Source organism: Phytophthora sojae (genome assembly GCF_000149755.1).
Source record: "Phytophthora sojae unplaced genomic scaffold PHYSOscaffold_3, whole genome shotgun sequence".
Lineage (NCBI taxonomy): Eukaryota > Oomycota > Peronosporomycetes > Peronosporales > Peronosporaceae > Phytophthora > Phytophthora sojae.
In genome coordinates this window covers 328,452-350,475 of record NW_009258117.1, presented here as the reverse complement: position 1 = coordinate 350,475, position 22,024 = coordinate 328,452, and the positions used below count along the sequence as shown (strand labels likewise).

Sequence of the window (22,024 nt, the reverse complement as noted above, 5' to 3'; positions counted from 1 at the left end):
ATTTGTGCGACACAGATTATGTCCATTTTCGAGATCGTCTTCAAGTTCCTCCTGGGCTCGGCGATGATGGATCCCGCGCCTCCGTCTTCGCTAGCCCAAGAGGACGCCCCCCGAGTGGATGACGCCTTTGCAGAGTCGATGGGCTATGTGACGACCTATCTTCGAGCTGTGGAGAGCGCTCGCGACGGCCGCATCGTCAACGACCCCTTCGCGGGATCATTGACAAAAAAACACTCCGACGAGATCACAAAATCCATGAAGGCGCTATCGAGCAAGGGTCAACTGCACTCTCGCGCGGAGGACTTTATCGCATTCCGGACCCGATACCTGGACGAGGCAATTGGTCGGCGCAATCCTCACATCCTGCAAATTGTGATTCTAGGGGCGGGGCTGGACGCTCGAGCCTACCGCTTGGAGTCGCTGCGCGGGTGCCACGTTCTTGAAGTTGATCAAGCCCAGGACCTATTTGATCACAAGACTAAGGTGATGGGAGCTGGAAGCTCCGTTGATCGCTCACAAAGTGGACTATATTGTGGCTGATTTGGCTCAGTCGGGACTAGAAAATAGTCTCGTGAACTGTGGTTTCGACCCGACCGTGCCAACGTTTTGGGCGCTGGAGGGTTTGGTCCCGTATATTGAACGTGCCAGGATCGTCGAGCTGCTAAAGGTTATGGACCACCTGTCGGTTCCTGGGAGCGAACTGTGGGCGGATATACCTGGCCAGTTCGTAGCCGACACAGAAGAGTGGGGCAAATGCGCGATGAAATATGGCGAAGATGATCCATTGGATGGTGTGCTGAGCGAGATTAAGTGGGGCTTGGAGGTGCAGGCATCGCTGGGTATTGCTGGGACCCATTTCGGACGACAGTGGATGCCGATGTTTTCCCCCAAGACGAAGCAGGAGGTCCCGTTCTTCTTGGTCGTCGGAACTAAGCCCACCTCGAACCAGTGAAAAGGCAACAATCTCCGTTCGCATGTCATGATACTGCGTGGACTTACTTGGATCGAAATGTTTATTACCTTGGTGTTATGTTATCGGACTGAAGTTTTAGCTGATCACTTCTTCGCTTGTGCTGCCTATTGTCAGTGATGACAACAACAACTAAAATGTTTTTATGACGATAACTGGCACCTGTGGCTATCAATTTACTTAGTAGTGCTATCATTGATAGCTTATCAATGGGATCGAGTTAACTACGCCGCTACAGGGTACTCTTGAGTACTTGAAGCAGCAGTTGCGTGAATCATTAGACTGCTGCGTGTACCTCTGAAGTGTGTTTTGAGCAGGGGTCAAGTGACATCGCTCCTTCTCAACGCTGTGCCAATCTTATACCCTGACGCTACTAAAAGAGAGGTCTTTGTTGGGCTCTTAGGCAAGAACCAATTCCCTTCCGATTTTCACGGCACAGAAGACGATGATCTTGCCTTACACGACACAGTCTGGGCATTTCTGCGGCGCCTAGGAGTTCGTGAAGGATAACGAGGCCAGACAAGTGCGCAGGGGTAAGCCGACGGGTATTTGCTTGTAATATTCAAGCCAGTCTATCACGATCTGAAGTAACAGAACCATACCGTGTGGTAGGAATCTAAACAATTGAGCCGCACCAGCAAGACTTCGGCGGCTTTCACGTACTGCAAGAATGGTTTGGCCTCATACGTGGTGGTCCACCCCTGGTGGAGCAACGAGTTGTTACGCCGAAGAAACCATCAGCCGAACTCTCGCAGAGCCTACGACCTGCAAATCCTAGTCGGTGGGGAATCGTCGTGAGGCGTAGCGGTCAGACGTGTTTCGGTCAGGAAATTGCAATCGTTGAGAATCTCATTATTGTGTCATGATGTGCTCAGGGTGACCAGGCTACCTTGCAGCATCAGTGGCGAGCTTACGTGGATATAGCAGATAAAGGATGCAGCCGCAAAGTTCTTTCAACTGCCAAGAGTTGTTGGAAGAATCCATCGGGTAAAGCAAAAAATGATGTGACTACTACAGAAGTATGCCTTGCTTCCAACACAATCCGCAGTTCGTAAGAACTGTCGTTTGCGCCCCTGCGGGTGTTTGAGATAATGCAACATAAGGTTTTATGTTGCATTATCGGTTAAAGAGCTATTTGAAACAACAGCAATGACAGTTGTACAGCAATTGTATTGACAGTTGTACAGCAATTGTATTACAGCACAGCAGCGCAAACTCCGATTCATTATTACAGCTCAAAGCATGCTTTCGGCGACAAGCTAACCAGGCAGCAGCAATAATAAAGAGGGGTGATCAGTCAGTCAATGCAATTTGTGAGGAATCGACCGAATCGGGGCAGCAAGCGAGCAATAGGTAGGTCGCCGTCGTATCGGCTAAGTTAGTTTAGGCATGTGGCTGTCATTTCTAAGATACGATATCTGTATGTACATGTCGGACGCCACAGCAGCAGCAACTATTTACCGTCGTTGAGTAAAACAAAATTATCGCTATTGATTAATGGTCGTGGGTGCAGACTGTTTGTTGAGAGTCGACTTTGAAGTGAGGAGACCTAAACGGCATTGAAATCAGTATAGCAATTCTACAAAATCAAGTTGCAGGCGTCAAATTTGGACATATACACCGAATAACCCCAGAAAATAAACACATTATATATTCAATATGAACCGAAGCTCAGTCTGGCAGCTTGAAGCTGTGCAGTATGTACCATGAATAGCAGTAACGCTAGTGTGAGTTCATGCAATGAAATGAAATTTGCGGTTATGACGGCTGACTACGCCCGTCGCCGCGCACTGCTGCAGCGCCGCATACGGGGACTCCCGCGGTAGCAGCCCAATAGTGTGAGCTCACTTAGATCCGCCACGGCAGATTGAGCAGCGTAAGCCATCCAGCAAATGGACGCATGATATTTCACAGTACAAAAATAAGAGCAAGCGCTAAAATTCAAGAACGTCTTCACGCAACTCTCTCCTGCGGCAAGCATAGCGCTATTACTGCATAGTACTACTAGTACAGTGCCTACAGTAATTAGTCTGGGCTCAAAATTAGTCTGGGCCAGACTAATTCGTGTCAAGCAAAAATTGACGTCTTCATTAATAGTCTGGCTAAAAATGTTCATAATTAGTCTGTCGTGGTGACCACGATTCTAGTCAATATCTACCTACTTTACGGCACTGCTTTTTGAAAAAGCACTTGACAGCAGCCAATTTACCAGATCTCGCACACACAGAACCTGATATCTGGAAAATACAATAGATAAGTACCTGAGTGAACGTGGCATCGAACCCATTGAATAGCCTTCTCTAACCGTTAGAGAAGCAGCATCTGCGATGATTTAGTCTTTATTTCTCCTTAAAGCCACGATAAATATAGTATACTATAAAAAATATTTGAAAATACGTATAAACATACCATTTCACAAAAATAATGTTTTTTCTTACTGGAAAACGGATATTTTTAGATATTCATAATTAGTCTGAATTCAAAATTAGTCTGTCACTGTTGGGGCCAGACTAATAATTGTGGGCAATGAAAAATCTGCTATTCAGATTTAGTCTGGGGTAGACTAATTACTGTAATTAGTAGTAAATAAAGCTTTCTACTGTGCAGGTTTTGGAATACAGTGAAAAAAAGACCAAACTGCGAACACCGCTGGCCAAAGCCCGCAAACCAGTTGAAGACAAATGCAGAAGTTGTTTGCGATACAGACCATGCTCGTCTCAGCAGCAGACAGGATTTGTCTCCTTGCGAAGCTAAAATCTGACCGCATCCAGAGCGTGGATGACGTCTTCTATTACTATACTTCAATTTATACCGTACTACCGTAGTATATGATCCAACAATAAATAATAGTACTTCGAAGTACAGTAATAATGTAGCTATTGGACCACTTGATTACTACAAAGAAATGGCCCATGGCGTTGTGGTAATCGGCGGCAATGCGTTTTTGCATGGTGGAGGGACTTACACTCTCCTCAGGGGCGTTCTTAACAGAGGTAGATTGGTATCACCGTACAACCAAGGTCCAAGTGTGCTAGAGACGTGCGGGTATCACCGTGCAACATGTACCTTGCTGATAAGAATGAAATGTATCCGTTCATCTAATTTTTCAATAGTCAACTTTCGCCTCTACTTTTTATTTTTTATTTTACCGAGGCGGATGCCGCAGAGAGCGCTAGAAACCGCGTTAAAAGAGGACAAGACGACACGGGGTGTGGAGCCGCCACTTTACGCCCCCTCTTCCAGTCACTGCAGCGGTTAAGGTAGGTGGCATTTAAGCACAACTAGCACGGGGGCAGTGAAGCTAGTGAAGAGTACATCTGATCTGCTGTTAGAGATGCTGTTTTAGCGACGTTTTTGCGCGGAAATTTGCAGAGAAAACTGCTCGCATACAAAACGCTAGTGAGGTTCGGGAAGTGCTATAGATAGCAGAGTCACGATGTGTTTCCCTCGTGACTCTTGATTGGACAGTTTGTTCTGTATCCCTAATCATGTACTATTTCATAGCTAACGTTCCGCGGTACCGCGGTACGAGGGAATTCAACTGCAAAATTTCGACTTTCCCCTCCGTACAACCGTGAACTCTTTCAACTTTGACAAAGTTCATATGCTACCTCCCGTGCAACCTCGTGATACCTTGCGCCTTTCTACGTCAGGGACGATTACGCTCGAAAGTTGTACGAGGTTGCACGGATACAACCAAAATCTACCAATCTACCTCTGTTAAGAACGGCCCTGAGGTGCGTAGCCTCACTGCTTAGTCCATCCTGATAAATCGCCCACTTGTAAATTCTAGCGTCGCCGACCAAGGAAGCATCTACAAGCTAGAGTTCTTGCGAACAAACGCTTGTTCGAGACCCTAACGATGGAGCTGTAACGGGTCTGCTAACCCCAGCTCGCCAGCGGGTCGTCGCTCGTTGTGCGTCCTCGCCAAGGCCCGTTGTGGTAAGGATCTCGATACTGCAACTTCAACGCATGTTGGCCGACAGGACCTCCACTTGAGTCCTGTGCCGGAACGCGTCCGTTCCTACTTTTTGTATTACAGTAAAGTGCCTCGATAAAGAACGGGCTACATTTTATACTCTGCAGGAAGTCATCATCCCCCTTTTGTATCCACTTTCTGTGTGATGTACTGTTTTAGGGAGCTAACGCCACACATCTTCCACCCATCCTCTCGCTTCTGAAAATTTCCGCCAATCCGAGCTCAGGAACCGAGCCTCGTGGCTAACTCAAAGGTCGCGGAGGAATCCTCCGCTACATCTTTTAGCTTGACGCTTGCCCGTTAACTATTTGGTTAGCCATGATGGCGGCCTGATCAATTCGAAGTCCACACAGGCATGCGAAAGAACATCGACTCGATGTCACATGATCTAGTGGTTTCCTCCCGTGTGCGTAGCAAGATATGTCGTGCTTTCGCCACGCTCCAACCCATCACGTGCCGGTAAATCAGTACATAGGGGAATTTGATGTGACGAGACAAACCTTCAATCATGCATATACCTTCTTCTTTCTATCCATATCAGGCGTTCCTTATCGAGACACTTTACTGTACTACTCGTTCGTCAGTTAGTACTCGTACAACTCGTACAACACGTTCGACTCGTTCACCTTGCCTAGATCCGACGCCAGCCGTAGCTAGCCTCACCCCGCACACTCATGCGTTATCAGTCTGTTGGCTGGCGCTGACACGCAGGTCTTAGCCCGCCTCACCCCGCACTCATGCACGTTCTGGTCTGTTGGTGGCTCCGCCATAGCGTCGTCACTAGCCGCACTTCACTCGTCGATTCGTCAGCTGGGCTGTTGACAGCATCTCGCCCGCCTCACCCACTCGTCAGTCGTTCGTTGTCGGCGACAACCCGCGAAGGTCGCCCCTTGCTCAGTCGTCTGCGAAGGTCGTCACTCCTCGCTCGTCTCTCATCGTCACCGGCTACTCGTGCTCGCCAGTACTCGTCTTCTCGTCGTCTGTGGCCCGCGAGGTAGGTTCTTCACCGAGCGGTCTCAAGCTGACTGCGCTCTCTAGCAGTGCATCCAGCCACTCACCGCTCTCCGTCTTGGATCGCGTCTTCTCGTTCGACTACCGGTGCCCAAGATCCCGAACGTGCGGCCCTCGTGCATCGCTACCGCCGGCTCCCTCGACTGTCGTCCCCTCCGTGCTGCAGATCTCGTCGTCCTGCTCGCTCGCTGTTTCTTGCTGATCTCATCACCCGGTACAGAGTACCGTACCTGTTACAGAGCCTCCTAGTTCAGATCCACTTGACCTGGCTGAGTTCTTGGATGGTTTTAACGTAGAGGCCGACTGGCCAGCACGAACCAGACGCAGTCTCGACTTTAGTAGCGTTGAGCAAGTGAGTTTTGTTGAGGACCTGGAACAACTTTCGTCGACCCCAGTCCAAACTGCAAATATTGTACCGGCGAAGGACTCTCCCATCGTGTTGACCGGCCATAGTCTCCACCCAGCGCGCATCGCCAACGAACGTAGGTCAGCCCGATCATTCAAAGTCCCCATGAAGCGCAAGAGCCGCAAGGAGCAGATCAATGAGCTCCGTACATCGGTCGCAGCACTGACACAGCAGGTTCAGCTGCTAAAATCGTCACCCGTCAACACTTCGATCGTGTCTGGCAACAGCCCCAAGTCCCCCTGAGAATATATCGCTGCCCGACAGCACATGCTACGCCTGAAAGCAGAGGAAGAAAGTGCGGCTCTGTAGCGGGTTAAAACAGTTCAGCAGCGCGAGACCAAGAATATCAAGCGGACGTTTAGGAGACGAATTGACGAGGAGGTAAGTTTACATTTACTAAGCAAATTAGGGTTTTATCAGGTATGTGGTGTGACTTCATTTTGTGATTGTTTTGGCTTGTAGCTCATAGGTAACAAGCTACTGCTGAAACGTCCGAAGCACGTCCACGAACTGGCCGATAACTCGCAAGTTTTCGCAAATCTCCTGGCTCACAGTGAAGCGCAGTACGACTCGGTCGATCGGATCTTCCTTGAGAAGGGCATGGACAAGGTCACATGCCCAGGTCGATCGTCCCAAATGCCTGAAGATGCTACAAACGGTGTCCTGGCTGAGTTTCGTGATAAGGATCTGGTCCCGTTCAGCGTCCAACAAGCGACAAGTGCGGTTTGGCGGTGCTTGGGGCGTCGAAAAATTCCCGACGCCGATCACGTCTTTGCTGAGGTAACAACGACGACTATGCGATGTATGGATGAATATAGTGGTCGGTCTTTCCGACTGATAAGTGAGCAGGATTGTTTCAGGCTGGTCATTACCTGAATTACAGCCTATCTTATCGCCTGGAGTGGCTATTTCAGCCAATGACATCGGTTAGGGCTAGGCGAATGCGCTCCGACACTTTCCGACAAATATTTGTCGGAAGGCTGGCCTAAATATGTATATGCCTATTCAAAAGTCAAGTATAGAGAATATTTTGCAAATATTTTCGCCGTTCTGACAGCTAGGATGTGTCCTAGAATAGGACGGATTGGAGTTTTGATTGGTGTTCATTGCAAGAATCGCGACCATGTTCAAGCAAGGAGGCCCCCACACGCGACCCAGCGGCGGCCAGAGATCGTGACCACGACGGCGAGCGCGGAGCGCGGTTCCTGCACAGTGCCGCAACCTCCGCGCACGCGCCCGACGGACCCGGGGCATGACGTCTCGCGCGGCGCACCGGTCGGGGCTGGATGGAGCACGTCGAGCGTGTGCTACTGCAGGGCGCTGCCCATCGACGCGAAGACGGTGTGCGTGCTCACGATGGGCAGCGATGAGGTGGTGGTGCGCGAGGGCAATTTCATCGGCGAGAGTGGTGTGTCGGGCGAGATGATCAAGAGCGAGCAGGAGCTGGAGAAGGCTGTCCGGTGAGGGAAGCGAGAATGAGCCGTGCACCAAGGGCAACAAGGTCAGCAGGTGAACGGCGATGGTGGCGGTCTACGACGAGGTCGCCGGCCGGCGCACAACGTCCCGGGCTCCGTCTCCCTCGAGGGCTGCTACTTCCGAGACGTCGGCCAGCTCTACTGTTCGTGCGGCAGCACGTCGAGCACCATGCCCCCCAAGATCGTCAGCAAGATGACCCTCGTGACCGTGAATAAGATCGGCGGCGAGCCGACCAAGCCCAAGGACAAGAAGGTGGACGGGTGCACGTGGTCGCAGGGCTCCACGTCGGCAAGCTCAAAAGCAGGGCGTCGGTCTGTCAGGCTCATCCAGCGAGGAGTCCACCAGCGCAGGTGAAATGGGCGGACCCCTGCTGGGTCCTCCATGCGCGTCGCTGCCCCGGACGAGATGGAGGCCAACGCCACTGCGGTCGTGAACGTGCCCCGCGAAGGGCAACGGCCCGTCATGACCTCGCTGGTGGGCCCGTTCGAGGCTGGTGAAGTCGAATGAGACGAACAGGAGTAGCGTTAGACTACGCGTGCTGCAACAACCGGCAAGATTGCCGAGATAGCATCTTAGAAGGTGAACTGCAGTAATATATGTAGCTATCCTTATACTCTTTGATATCTTCTACTACATGTAGTATTAGCCGCATGTGCTTCCATTTGACACCGTAACTTACTTTACCATCTCCACCGCAGTTGTATTCTGGAGAGAACCTAAATTTGGTCAATACTTTAAGCAAGAGTCCTAGTTGTCGGAAAATGTAGGGATGTTCACAGGTCGAAGACCTGTGCTTGGCCCCGGCAAAAAACTTTTCACTTTCCAAAACCGGGTACCAAACCGGGTCTCTCTTTCTTAATTGTAATGTTTAAGCTAATATCTGCCGGAATCGGGTACCCGTCGATAAATGCTAAGATTTATGCACATTATTTATCAAAGGTTGATACTAATCGTTTATTATTGACCAAAACCTGCATTCAAACACTTACGAACGCTCATGAGAGCGTCATGGCTTCGCTGAAGGCGTATCAATTTGCGCATAATCGACCAAGCTTAGCTGAAGATGAACAACATGACTTGTCTAGCTGCAGGCTGCATTTTTTTACATGTCAATTTGCTCAATACCCAATCACTCTTAGCCGAAGATGCCCAACCTCGTGTCTGTCGCCAAACCGATCAGCTCAACTCGACAGTGACACGAGCATCGTTCGTTTGAACAAGACTTTTTTCCCTGCGTTGAAGCACGCACTTCCAAGGAATTGGCCCATTAGCGTATATCTCATTCCGCAATTTATCCCCCAAGCCCTAAGTTAAAAGTTTGTTTGTTTGTTTTATTTTTGAATTGAGGATCATTATTGTCACTTAGCTAACATCCTCAAGTTAAATGGTCAAGATCAGCGCACCATGCGTCTCTCCTTCGTTCCGCTACTGTAGTTATCTCGTCTGATCGTTAGCACACAACATAGTACAAAAATGAGCACAGTATACCTTACCTGCAAAATGAATGAAATAGCTCTCTCGTTGCTGGCGCCAACGCAGCCATTGGACGCTGACCAGGGTGTTATGTCACCGATGGCCTCATCAGACCAGGCAACCTCAATTGGCGACTTTCGGTTCCTGAGAACCCACCACGATAAAGAAGAGCGGGGCTTGCTGGTTACCAGCCTCACACTGGTTTGGCTGAAACATCATTTCCGTATCGATACACTTCGATGTGCGCAACTATTTGCTCAATTACGCATTCTCGGGCAGATGCTGCGGCTGCGAAGCAGATGCCCACGTTAGAATCAACTAGAGAGTTGGGCTGGTAGTGCTTTTAAGGATTAAAAACAAAACAACTTTGGTATTTACTCAATTATTATCCGTTATCATCGTCCATGAAACTATTCGTCGACCTGTGTACCCTCCTGGAGCAACGCTCCGGGTTGCCTATCGGAACCGTCGCGATATGGTGTCTTGTAACACGAAACCCCCTAACAATGTTGTGTCACCGGCGCTTAGGGCTATCACCAAAACGAAGATACAACCACGAGCTACATTCATTTCGTTTGCAGTGTAGGTGGTACAGCAGCGTATATTCACGAGCACGGGGCGGCGCCAAAGTTCGTCGAAGAAAATCGCACCGTGATCGTCAGTCAAATGACGTCGAGGCCGGCTGGGAAGAAGATCGGCTTCTTCGGAGGTTTGAAGTACCGGGAGGAAATGAGCGTCGTTGTCAGGAGTGGCGCGCGGTTGGCTTCGGGTCAGGAGACGGCCATAATCGAAACTCATTTGGCCGTATTCCAGTCCGACGAAGGGAGTGAAGCAGCCAAGGCATTTCGAGCGCCAGGAATCATGGAGCTGGCCATCAAAGGATGGGACTCCAAGGTGGCTCAAAGAAAGCAAGAAATCGAGAATCTGCGGTTCAGTGATGCGTTGAGTCATAAAGGAACAATGACCATCTCGAAGTAGAAAATACCTAATTTAAAAAAAAAACAGAAAGCACCACCTTTTCGCATTTTCTTTGAATGATGAACAGCAGATGTACTTTTAGTAAATTATTGGCTCGCTTTTGGCGCCAACAGCGAGCCAGCGTGTTGCTCCTAAATGTTATTCTTATTACAATCCGTGAAATAGTAAAGGAGTCCTACAAGTGACTTCGTGTGGTACAATGTAGTACAAGAACAAGAGCATAGGCGTACAACATTCTATTTTTTTTAACTAATACCACGTAGTAGTAGGATGGTATGTGTGGCGCTGAAATTAAAAAAAATCGCGCGAGCCCATGCCAGGAACGTCTAGGCTCTTAGCAGCGCCACAATAGTGTTCGGATCTTGTCGTCAAGTAACATGCATATCTACCATATATTTTTCACCTTCAGTCTGATATGCAGACCGATGATAGACACGAGTGTGCAGTGCGAAGATCTATAAGCAGATTCGACGCTCTACATGCGTTGTCGATTTACCTCTCAGGCCCAAAGAATCTGCAGCTTAAATGCCTGAACTTACGCCTATGTCATTGTAGCTCATTCACGTTGGCCCGCAGCCACTGAGGTCGCAGGCTAACATGAGCAGCAGGTCTTTCAACTCCTTAGCAATAGGCCTCGCTCTTACGGATTTCTTCGCCCCTTCAATTGTATCGACTCGCCTTGATGATCGTCATGAAAACTTTTTCAATTCGCCCGCCAATGACTCAATGACACGAGAGAGGAAATGAGTTCGTTGGATAATGCAGTTGGTAGATTTAGCTGCTATTGTACAGTCCTATCGAGAGTGAAAGCTTTGTATTCTGCGGTAGATGCAGGAGGAGTACGCCTCAAAAATACTTACCTCAAGTATTTGTGTTTTACTACCGACCCCTGATTTCGTTATTTTCAGGGTTTGGTAGTGGTGAGAATTTTGGCTAGTAGTGATACTACTACTACTACTATCCGACTCAGAGTCGATAGCACTAATACTACTATTAGTAGTTAGAGAACATCATTAGTAGATATTACTACTAATATTACTACTATAGCACTACTATAGTACTACTATCTACACTGTACCCATTCTGCCGCTGTTTTCCTCCACGCGCGCGAACTACGACGCCAAAGCCGCAGTGTAAAAGGTCAATCCTTGTTCGTAGTGGCCAGTCACGAAGTAACCTAGGAATGCTGTTGAACAACCATGCCCCATCTAAACTCGAGCAAGTTAAGCAGCTGACCAGTAACGCCGACGAGGACATCACCGCAAACGATACAGTGAGATTCAGCAGCTTTGAGCAAAACAGAAATTCAGACACGCACCAGGATCAGCCATCGCACGATGCCACCCGAAAATGATCCCTAAAGTCAGGACGGTAGTGAGCACATCTCCGGAATCACACACAGCAAAACAATATGCATACTGTACATGCCTTGGCCTTGTCGTTAGAGGAGCTCCACACCGAGTCGATCGATCGTGAGTGCGTTATGAATGATGTAGTCAGGGATACTGTTAGTTACTCTGCTCCTAGCTTCTTTAACTCCTGCGTCGCTGTCAGTAAGAACTTGCTGAGGCGTGGGTAGCTGCAGAACCTGCTGGTAGAAGTATTAGCCAAGCAAGATGATGCGTGCTGGCAGCCCTACCGTTTTCAGAGGTCGACGGACTACTCGACTGGTGAATACAAACTGCACGATGAAGTCTTTGCTTCCTTCCACCAATGGCAGCCCTCCTAGCGCGCTTTAACTGCTTGTTCCTCCGCCCGAGTATCGAGAAATGAGCCAAAGCGCGCAAAGCGCGCGGAGGGGAGGGCTGAGAACCACCTATTTTCGCGCCTTTTGAAGATCTGCCGTGGGTTGAAGTTCGGGATAGTAGTAGTGATATTAACACTACTATTATCACTACTAGTGACATTTTTTTCGCTACTATAGCTATATCACTACTATAAGGCGCAGACCCCAGTGCTATAGTAGTGCTATAGTAGTAGTAGTGATATTATCACTACTATCGCTGACTACTACCAAACCCTGGTTTTTTTATTGCTTCAAGCTGATGTTCCACCTCCAAATCTAAATTTAGTTGGTGTGTCACCTTCACCAAAGTGCATCACGGGTTTGCCCCACTCGTCCGGTAATTCCAGCGAAGAACTCGTGCCGAAATATTGCAACTTGCTCCATAGCCCCTTCGTGTACTTCGTACCAAGTGGTAATTATGTCCGGTTGTTTGTATGTACTATATAATATTGTGTCGTGTGGATTTCCTAGAAATGACACCCGTGCTTTCAGACCGACTAAGGCAGTGATTCCCCACAATAAAGACAAGAAATCTTCGATAGCACCCAAGGTATTGCAGACGTCCTGCATCAACTAATAGCCCCAGTTCCTTATGCAAGGGGAGAGACGTTGCCGGCGTAGCGAACGCGTGCGTGGTATCCATACCATGAAATATCCGACTATAGGACCTATCGGACCTGTACCAAAAACATGGTACCCTACAAGGATGGACTCTAAAAAGAAATATATTAGTTCGTGTATTATGCTGTAAGCCACACACCGATTACACTTTAGCTCATTTTTATTCTAGCGTTGGGTGGTGGGCTTGCGTGGAGGGCAGAGTGCCGGAGGCAGCGGCCGTGGCGCCGAAGGAAGCGGCAGGTGGCAGGCTCCAGGACGACGGCGGAGCAGCAGGACGACGGCGGTAGGAAGGACTGGCGAAGCGGCGGCAGGTCGGCAGAGCGGATGCAGGTCGGTTGCTGGCTGGACGGCGAGGCGGCGGCGAGCAGCAGGACGGCGACTGGTTGGTGGGGCGGTGGCGGGGCGGACGGCTGCCCGGAGAACCTTGATGGCTTGCCCGGCAGGGCGGCCGGCAGGCTGCCCGTTGGGTGAGCGCCTGCAAGCTGCGGCGCGCCCTCCCGACAGCGCGCGCCCTCCCGGCAGCGCGCGCCCTCCCGGCAGCCCCCCGCGGCCTGCAGAAGCAGCCGCCACCACCGCCGCCGCCATGAAGACCCCCCGAGTGCTAGTGCCTTACCTGGCAGGGCTGGCGGCATGCTGCTCGGCCTAAGAGCTGCGTGCTGCCCGTTGCAGGAGCACGCAGCACGTGCGGGCTGCACGATGCCAACCACGCTGCATTGTTATGAGATTATTCGTTATATAATAAACGTATATTTAATAAAACTCCTCTACTGTATAAATACCAGCAGGGCGTGCAACCTGCTTTGCTACCGATCGTTGATTGGCTAAAATTAACTTAGGTGTTGAAGTGCACTTTTGCGAGTCTAACAGACTGCTACATGCTGTTTGGTGCGCTTTGCTGTAGCTTTGCCAGCAGTGCTCTTAGAAATGACTGTCATAGCCGTCGTTCTGGTGGTAAGAGCTGGTCATGGCGACCAAGTTGCCAGCGATCCGACCCCACGCTCTTGTTGCGCAGCAGGCAGCCCAACGCCGACTCGGCAACGCCGTGTGCGCTGCCCGGCCGGGATAGCGTTGTACACGAGCAACAGCTTGTCAAACATGCCCGCGATCTGCGATCTGCACAAGCGAGATCTTGAGCTTGGTGCCGGTGAAGTCGAGCGGCCCAGACATGTCGTACTATGGTCACGCCGATGATGTCGACGATGTGCATACCGCGCCGCTGGCGAGCCCGGTGCCCTTCTTGAGCGTCGGGGTGAGGCACACGGGGAGGCACCGAGCGCCATAAAGAAGATCCTGTAGGTGGTGCTGAAGGTGTCCGGGAACAGGCCGCCCAGAAGTATCTCGCCCAGCACGCAGGGCACACATCAGCGAGACGACCGAGAGCCACCACCCCACTTGCTCATGTACCACACGCCCTGATTGTTGTAGTTCATGATGCGCTTGGACATAGGCACCATCACGCGGTAGATGACCACGAACGCGTAAACGCTCGCGAATCGATGCAGGACATGCCGATGACGGCCAGCACGAGCCCCGCACACGAGAAGTTGTCTGGCATGCCAATGCCGTCTTGAGGTCCTTCAATGAGCTTCTTGATAGCAACTTGCAGGCAACGATGCGGTTAGGGAGGGGCTGCATGCCAACAGCAGCACTAAAATGGGCGGAGATAGCCCAGCCGAATACTTCACCGCCAAACACGTGGCGATCTCGGTCGCAGCGCGGGCCTGCGCGCCCTCTTCCAGTCGTACGCGCAGCCCCACCGGTCGTACGCTCAGCAACTCGCCAGGCTGGACACGGCCGTTATGAGCCGCGCCGCGCCGCCCCACGCTCCGCGGTGTTTGATTATCCCGGGATGCTTTTCGCAACTCTTCGGCAGTATGGCGTGGACTCTCATACGGTGGTGTTTTGCTACCCTCACTTGACTTTTGTATGGCGATAGGGTTGCAAAACTGAACAGTATTTACTACTCGGCGCGCTACATAAGTTGCAAACGACACTCCGCTTATTGGGCGCCGTACCAGCCAAAATCCTGGCCGATACCCTACCTCTGGCCAATCACAGGCCACGGATCGCCAGAAATACAACCTGGGTTGCAAATGGCCGGTAATGTTAATGTACACCCCTAGCGGCTTCACTTACGCGCTCTAATAGATAACAGTCGCAAAAAGTCTGTCTTAGCGGATGGTGCCCAGTTTTCTATTTATTTGTATTTTATCTAAATTTGTGAGTGGTATGTTGCATTGAGAGGGTCGTTTCGAATAAATGTTCGTCTCGGGTCAAATCACACCTTCAAATCTTGCTGTAGGCTTGTAACCTAAACACATAGAATTATAGAGGATTTGTCCATCGGCTGTGTGACTTTTTACTTCTTTCACCAGCGCAACCCCAAAACAATCCCATGCAAAAATATTTCAGCCAATCAAAATCGAATCAGTCCAAAAATAGTATTAACCAGTAAGCATACGACGATTGGTCGCTGCATCATAACCCGAAATGGTCAGGGCTCCGCACGGCAGCGCGGCGAAGAAGCTGTGCGAGAAGTGTGGCAACGGGATATCGCGCACGAACTTTTCCAAGCACGCAAAGAAATGCAAGGGAATTAAGGTGCGCGACACCCGGCGCGAGATTCGCAAGCGCTCATAGGTCAAGCACCGCGCCAAGCGCGTAGGAGACCAGCGCAGCCGGCGCGCGTCCGAGTCATTTCAACGGCTTGAGGGTACCGTAAGATTCTTTAATTTAATAAGGAGGACCCAAGCTTACCATTGTATACGAAGCGTTTCGGCAGCAGCTCAGCGAGGTGGAGAGGGTGCCTCTCCCACTTAAACCCGAGCCAGTGGGGCTAATTAAGCACCCCCTCGGGGAATTAAGCCGCAATGCGGATTTGTTCGAGTGCATTTTCTCCCAGGTAGACAACAGACATTGTTCATAGTGATGAATTGGTACTGACACGAGTTCATTTAGATGGAGACCGTCGACTTGCTGTCAAAGGCATGGTTTAACAAGACCTATCTACTACTCCACCCTGACAAGCGCCATTGGGTGCCTCAGGAGTTTCAAGTACAGCCTGGCCTGAGCGCGCTTGAAAAAACATGCAAAGTGTTCAGTCTTTACAAGACGAAAATGCTTGAAGCAAGTACGAACACCATATTCGGCGAGCGTGCTCGCCTTCAAAAGTACCGGATTCACTTGCAGATCAAGAGAAAATCGCGAAGTGGATGAAGCTGTGCGAGAAGGTACGCAACAAAAACATTGCACTTGAAGCGCCAATCCAGGAGGAGATCGACCAATTTGGAGAAGGTAAAGCTTGTGCGACCCTAGCTGAGTTTGAGGCAGTTTACAAGGCTGGATTCATCGAGAAGGATAACGCATACGAGGTCAAGATGAAGGCCAAGGAAGACCAGCTGGCGAACGAGAGACGGTTAAGGGAGACATTTGGGTCTGATTCGGATAGCGAAGATGCCTAAACACAATGTATAGGTCTATTGGAATACATGTCCCACTTTTAACGAGACCCAAAGTACTACGACAAGACTAAAAGTAATAAACAAGACTCAAAGTACTAGGGGTTAAATGAGTGGCTCCGACGTTCACAATCCATTTGGCTGGACACGAAGCACTCCGTCACTCTCAGCATGGCATCGCATACAACCTCGTTTCAAGAACTGTTGCAAGGCGGAATTGCTACAGCCACGCACGTAATTAAGAAGGAGACAAGAGATGTTTACGCGTCGTACTTCAAGAAGTTTTGTGAGTTCTGCATCGCGAATGAATACCCCGACCCTGTGGCTGTGCGCCACCATGAGCTTCCGTCTCTTTTGGCTGCGTTCATGGAAAGTGTGTCTGCGTCTGCAGCTGTGTCTAACCAAACGGCGGAGAAGATTCGGGCAGCGGTCGCCAATTACTATGGAAGTTACGAACGTCGAGACGCCGCAGGACCTGACAAGTGGATGGTAGCCACGGACGCCAACGGCAACAAGTACGGGTTGGGCAACCCTGCCAAAGATGCTTTTGTTCATGCGAGGGTTAAAGAAGCGGAAGAGCACGGAGTTTTCGCAGCGCCAATGCAACAGGGTTACACGCACAAGTGGCTACAGTCACTTGTAACTCTAACAGACACGACGTCTGTTAGAGGTTCGAAAGACTTTCTCGACCTTGGTGTAGACACACCAAAGGCTACATACATTTACGAGGGTGGTCCATAGAGACTTAGGGTTCCTATTGGCTGAGAGCAGCATCTCTTAGCCAATGAGCGACATGCATAGCATTGGAATTCTGCCAACGGCTGGTTGGCAGATTCCTATCTTAGAATATTACATTTAGAGGAAGTCAGAAACATAAAACAAAAATAGCAGTTCTCATTTTAACCCAAAAACATTATTTCGATCGTATATTTAGATTAATCTATACTCGGAGGCCCGAGTATAATTAACTCTAATTTAAACTAAGGTACGCTTCCTCACATACACGCGCACACGTGTAAGCTAAAGTAGTGGGCCAAAGTAGGCCCATTACAGCCAAGCTACCCCAATTTCATTGAACATGCTCCGGGTACTACACTGCCACCTGGCAAATGCGAAAGGATTCTCGGAAGTCAGTCGCCTGATGAGCCGGATCAATGAGGTGCTCAGTCTTCAGTGGAAGAATCTCACGTTAGGAATGACACGACCCAGTACAACGGACCCGAGTGTTTCCATTACATTTGGAGTTTACAAGCTTGAAGGAAGAAAGACTGAGGTTGCCGAAGGACGCTGCTAAAACCTGCATCGTTTGGACGATAGCGAGAACCCCATGGACGCATTGACGCATTTGACAGCATGGCTTTCCTACGTGCAAGGGAAGACTGATCACAGCTGGAGCGACGGTGACTACGTCTTTCCGGCGCTGTCAAAAGTGGCTAAAAGTGTGCTGAAGTCCGACACTGCATCCACCGGTTGTGAAAATGCGCGTGTAGAATGGGGCAAGAAGATGTCTGAGCAGGCATTCATCACCCTTCTCAACTGCGTTGTGCCCGGATCTGAATCGAAACGGGAAATCGACGCGTGGCTACGTCAAGCAGGAGTGGCGTGATATCTGGTTCACATCTCACACGTTTCGTCGAGCTGGTGCGCAATACATGTTCATGTTTGCTGTTCCCGAGCGTCGGTGGTCACTGCGCATGGTGAAGTGGTGGGCGGGATGGACCCCAAATGAGTCGGCCGAGACGCTTGTGCGCTATCTACTGGACCAAGCGGCTAATGACGAAGACAAACAATTAGCGGACTGCTTAGCGCCGGATCGCCAAGCGCACTCGGGCTGTCCTACCACGTACTCAGGTCGGAAGCGTAACCTAACGATTCCTGTCCGACAGCCTCCATCGGCCGGTGCCATCGAAAAGCGGCTGAAAATTGTTGAGAACTCCGTCAAAGCGCTCCACGACAAGATTGACTTGCTGGTATCCGTCTTGCAACCGTCCCAGCAGTCAGTACCAGTTCCATCAAGTGCCAATAGCAGCGAAAGTCACATGGAGCAGGTGTCGATCCTCCCACCAACCAAGGACTGGAAAGACATGTACCGAATGTATTGGAACGCTGATCCGAGCCGCCACCTTTTCAAGCCAGCTAGTGAGTGGACGGCCCAAGACAAGAAGAAGAGTGGAGCCTTGCCTAGCAGACTAAGCGTCGCTAAACTGATTGCGGAAGACGTGAAGGCCTTTGCTCTCCAAAAGAGGATTCAAAACCCGCGGAATCTCTGTGACATTTCACTTTCAGGCTATGCAGCATATTACACCGATAATTGGCTACAGAACGTTGCCAGCTCAGACGTCAATGTACTCACGATTGACACACTGGTCCGATACATCCGCCTCGACCGTAAACGTCGTCTTGTGAAGTCTAGGCACGCGTACCTTAGAGATTAATGCAAGTAATGTTGGTCTTGTCGTAGTATTTTCAGTCTTGTTGAGTATTTAATGTCTTGTCGTAGTATTTAAGGTCATGTTAGAAAACCTAGTATTTTTAGTCTTGTTACCTTATCTTCAAGTCCTCAGAAGTCTCCTAAAGATAATTACCGTCGTCTTTAGTTTTATCAAATATTCTTGCAAAATTGATACTAAAGTGGACGTTATGACTGGTTAATACTCCGAAGATACTGCGCGATGATTAGTCATGCAATCGGATTTTGCATATTTTGTTGTTTCTAGAGGCGGAAGTTGCTTCTGACTTAAGATGTATACAAAACCCAAGTAAACCGGAAGCAGCTTCAATTTCCTCACATTCACCAGGGCAACAGCGGCCTAATCAGGGTTAGGGTAACTTTATAAAATGCAAGTATATTCATCAGACCTACCCGTTCATTTTGCAAATGGAAGCGCTACTTCTTCTGGACGTCGAGAGCATGCGCGACGCTATCAAATGCTAGGGTTCTAATAAAAAAACTCATCCAGAACGTCTACAACTTGCCGACTAGGCTCCAGGATCGAATATATCGAGTGGCCGTATTAACATTGAATGAAACTAGTGTATTTTTGGACCAGAATGTGTATCACTGAGTTCAGACGGAGATAATGCGAAATCATTCGTATTTATTCAATTTTTCTGACATGTGCTGCTGCACATCAGTTCCACTGAAAAGACCGAGTTAGAGTCGAAAATATCACTTCTTAGACTAATTACGTCGAGATAACAGATTAACTAACGGGTTCGTACCAGCCAGAATCGTCCAGGAAATAGCACTGGTATCTAAATTGCACAATAATAACTCGCGAATATTTCACGTTTTTAGCCGGTGGTCTATTATACACACCATGCACGCTCATACATTGCTACATCACGACGTCGAGATGGCCATTTTCAGTTTCAAATACTGCATATGTACCTCAATTATGGTACAGGTCCGATAAGGCGTGTGATACGAGTTTATCTAAGAATTTGAATTGACATTCACATATTTTGCAAGTCCCTCCGATCGGATATTGGGCTTCCCTAACCCTATCGAAATCTATTGGCCGAAACTCTTCCGTGGCCTCCCTATGATTGGCACAAATAAATACAAATGCTGTAATTGGCTGCTAATAGGCATACAATAAATTACAAGTAGGAAAATCGAGTTGATTACGCTGCTGTCATGGGCCACTTTGGAGTACATGTAGCAATCGTGTACCTATCAGTGATAGGTACACGATAGGCTATCACCAGCACCAACACTGTCGGTGACTAGACGTCTCAAATCCGTATTGGCCTTCAGTACCATAGCCGACCATGGAGGAATTAAATGAAGCTGAAGACAGCATGCTGATTTCCCCCTCGTCCAGCCAGAACCGCCAAGAGGCATCGCCAAGTACGTACGGATTAGAGGCTTCCGGAGCTAACTATGACGTGCATCGTCGTGCCAAGCCGTTCTTGAAGCGCGTTCACTCGCTTGAAATTCCTGATCTCGTGTACGAGGGTCGAGGCAGCTCTAGGGATGAAGAAGACGCCCCAAATGTCGCCAACACTAACCTGTTCGAGGCTGACAATTTTGGCAACGACGGCTTCAGCCACGCTGAGCTTGACGAGCTGCTCGCGGGATATGACCTTCTCGATACGCCTCTGACCAATCCAGCGACGCTAAGCGCACCGCAGAAGAGAGTGTCGGGTTCTCCTGCTGTACGACAGCGCAAAGGGCGGGTTTCACGCAAGCAGAAGATCCAAGGACCGTAGCAGAGCTCACCCAACAATTAGACGAGATTCGGGTGTTGGCTTCGCCGAATTCTCTTGCGGTTGGTGACCCGTCGTCACCAGAATCATGTTACGCAAGCCAGCATGTGGCGTCGCTTCTCTTCAAGCCGCAGTCGATCTGGGAGGATATTGCTGCCCGCCAGTTGCAGCTTCGACAGAGCGCGGAGGAAGAGAATGCCAAGTTGCGAGGATTGCTTGACCAGCAAAGACAACAGGCCCGTAACTTCCGACGCATGATCCGCCGACGTCGCGACGAAGAGGTAAGATGCAGCCGATCCTGCGTGTATTGTATTGGAGGTTCCTATCCGCCCTAACAATGTTCTTCTTAATCTGCACCTGTAGCTACTTGGCGAGATCCACCTGTCTAAGCGCCCGAAGATCAGCAACAACGAAGAAATTTTCGACGAACTATTGCAAGAACTTGACGAGCTGTGCGCAAATCTGGATAGAGTGTTCGCGGAGAAGAACATGGCGAGAGTTCCGTGTCCAGGTCGAGAGCGCCAAGTGTACCCCAACGCTGCGGATAGGGAGGAATTCGTTGAATTCCTAGACAAGAACCGAGTTCCGTTCGACTTACAACGCGCAGAAAACGCCGTGTGGGCGTTCCTGCAGAGCTCGAGAGTTCGTGAAAGGCAGCCAGGACAACACGTCTGCACATCGGTAACTTGTTGTGTGTGTTTGTCTAACGATAGTCGATCCTGTACTGAACTATGGTAATGGCATGCGATGCATCTGTGTTTATTGTGCATCAGGAGTTGAAGAAGCAGTCGGGCTGCGCCAGCAAGAGTTCTGTTGGTTTCACGTACTACGAAAACGGTTTAACCTCGTATGTGTCAGAGCGACGTGTGACTCGGAAGTACGCTGAAGAAAACCGCACGGTATTCATCAGCCGAACTCTCGCAGAGCCTACGACCTGCACATCCTGGTCGGTGGGGCTGCGCTTTATTGAGACGATGCAGGTCGTCGTGAGGCGCGGCGATGCTATGGCGTCGGGGCAGGAGACTACTATCATTGAGAGTCTCATTTCCGTGTCAAGGTGTGCCAAAGGCGACCAGTCTGCTGTGCAGCATCAGTTGCCTGCTTACGTGGATATAGCAGCTAAGGGATGGGGCCGCAAAGTTTCCTTCAACAACCAAGAGATCGAGAACTTGCTGTTAGATGAGTCCATCAACCAAGGCAAAATGCTGATATAATAGCTTTGCAGCAAATAGCAGAGTCTTCTCACAGTTGCCATTCTTCTGTTTTTGTTGTGCTTCCTCTGCTCTTCAGGTTGTAGTGAGTTGAAGACCACGCAGAACACTGCATCGGGTGCTGGTTTTCGCCCTTGACAGGGTCAACGTAGAACTGAGCACTGTAAAGCTGCTACCGGTACAGGCTCAACTGCTTCTACGGTACCCTCGTGTTTTGCCTGCTGGGGTTGGGACGGAATGCTTTTCCCATGAAATGTGAAGGGTAGTATTACGGGCTACAAGTACCGGTACCAGAATTCTAGACATCCAAGATCAATAGCAGCAATGGCTACTGCATGCAGTACAACGCAGAGCGCCAGCAGCAAGGACAAAGTTATTGAAACTCCTAAGCCTGCGTTTATCTACTGACGCTCAGTAGTTCGCAAGTTCGTTTTTACTATAGC

At 49.8% G+C, this 22,024-nt stretch overlaps 4 protein-coding genes across 4 annotated transcripts; all 4 read left to right on the top strand.

Annotated features, from left to right (window-relative positions):
* Positions 1-66: 66 nt before the first annotated feature.
* On the top strand, positions 67-952 carry PHYSODRAFT_312520 (hypothetical protein; the record flags this gene model as incomplete). The annotated part of the gene is made up of 2 exons (XM_009523594.1): positions 67-444; positions 494-952. 2 exons carry the CDS (start codon positions 67-69, stop codon positions 950-952), a joined length of 837 nt encoding a protein of 278 aa, XP_009521889.1.
* Positions 953-13,664: 12,712 nt separating this feature from the next.
* Positions 13,665-16,161, top strand: PHYSODRAFT_327474 (hypothetical protein; the record flags this gene model as incomplete). The annotated part of the gene is made up of 4 exons (XM_009523593.1): positions 13,665-13,744; positions 13,823-13,949; positions 14,440-14,572; positions 15,890-16,161. 4 exons carry the CDS (start codon positions 13,665-13,667, stop codon positions 16,159-16,161), a joined length of 612 nt encoding a protein of 203 aa, XP_009521888.1.
* Positions 16,162-16,329: 168 nt separating this feature from the next.
* Positions 16,330-16,641, top strand: PHYSODRAFT_379828 (hypothetical protein; the record flags this gene model as incomplete). Its single annotated transcript, XM_009523592.1, has 1 exon — positions 16,330-16,641. A coding segment is annotated over one exon (312 nt), but the record flags the coding sequence as incomplete, so codon positions are not given.
* Positions 16,642-19,932: 3,291 nt separating this feature from the next.
* PHYSODRAFT_248879 (hypothetical protein) lies at positions 19,933-21,667 on the top strand (the record flags this gene model as incomplete). Its single annotated transcript, XM_009523591.1, has 5 exons — positions 19,933-20,319; positions 20,475-20,651; positions 20,734-21,012; positions 21,144-21,427; positions 21,661-21,667. 5 exons carry the CDS (start codon positions 19,933-19,935, stop codon positions 21,665-21,667), a joined length of 1,134 nt encoding a protein of 377 aa, XP_009521886.1.
* Positions 21,668-22,024: the final 357 nt, after the last annotated feature.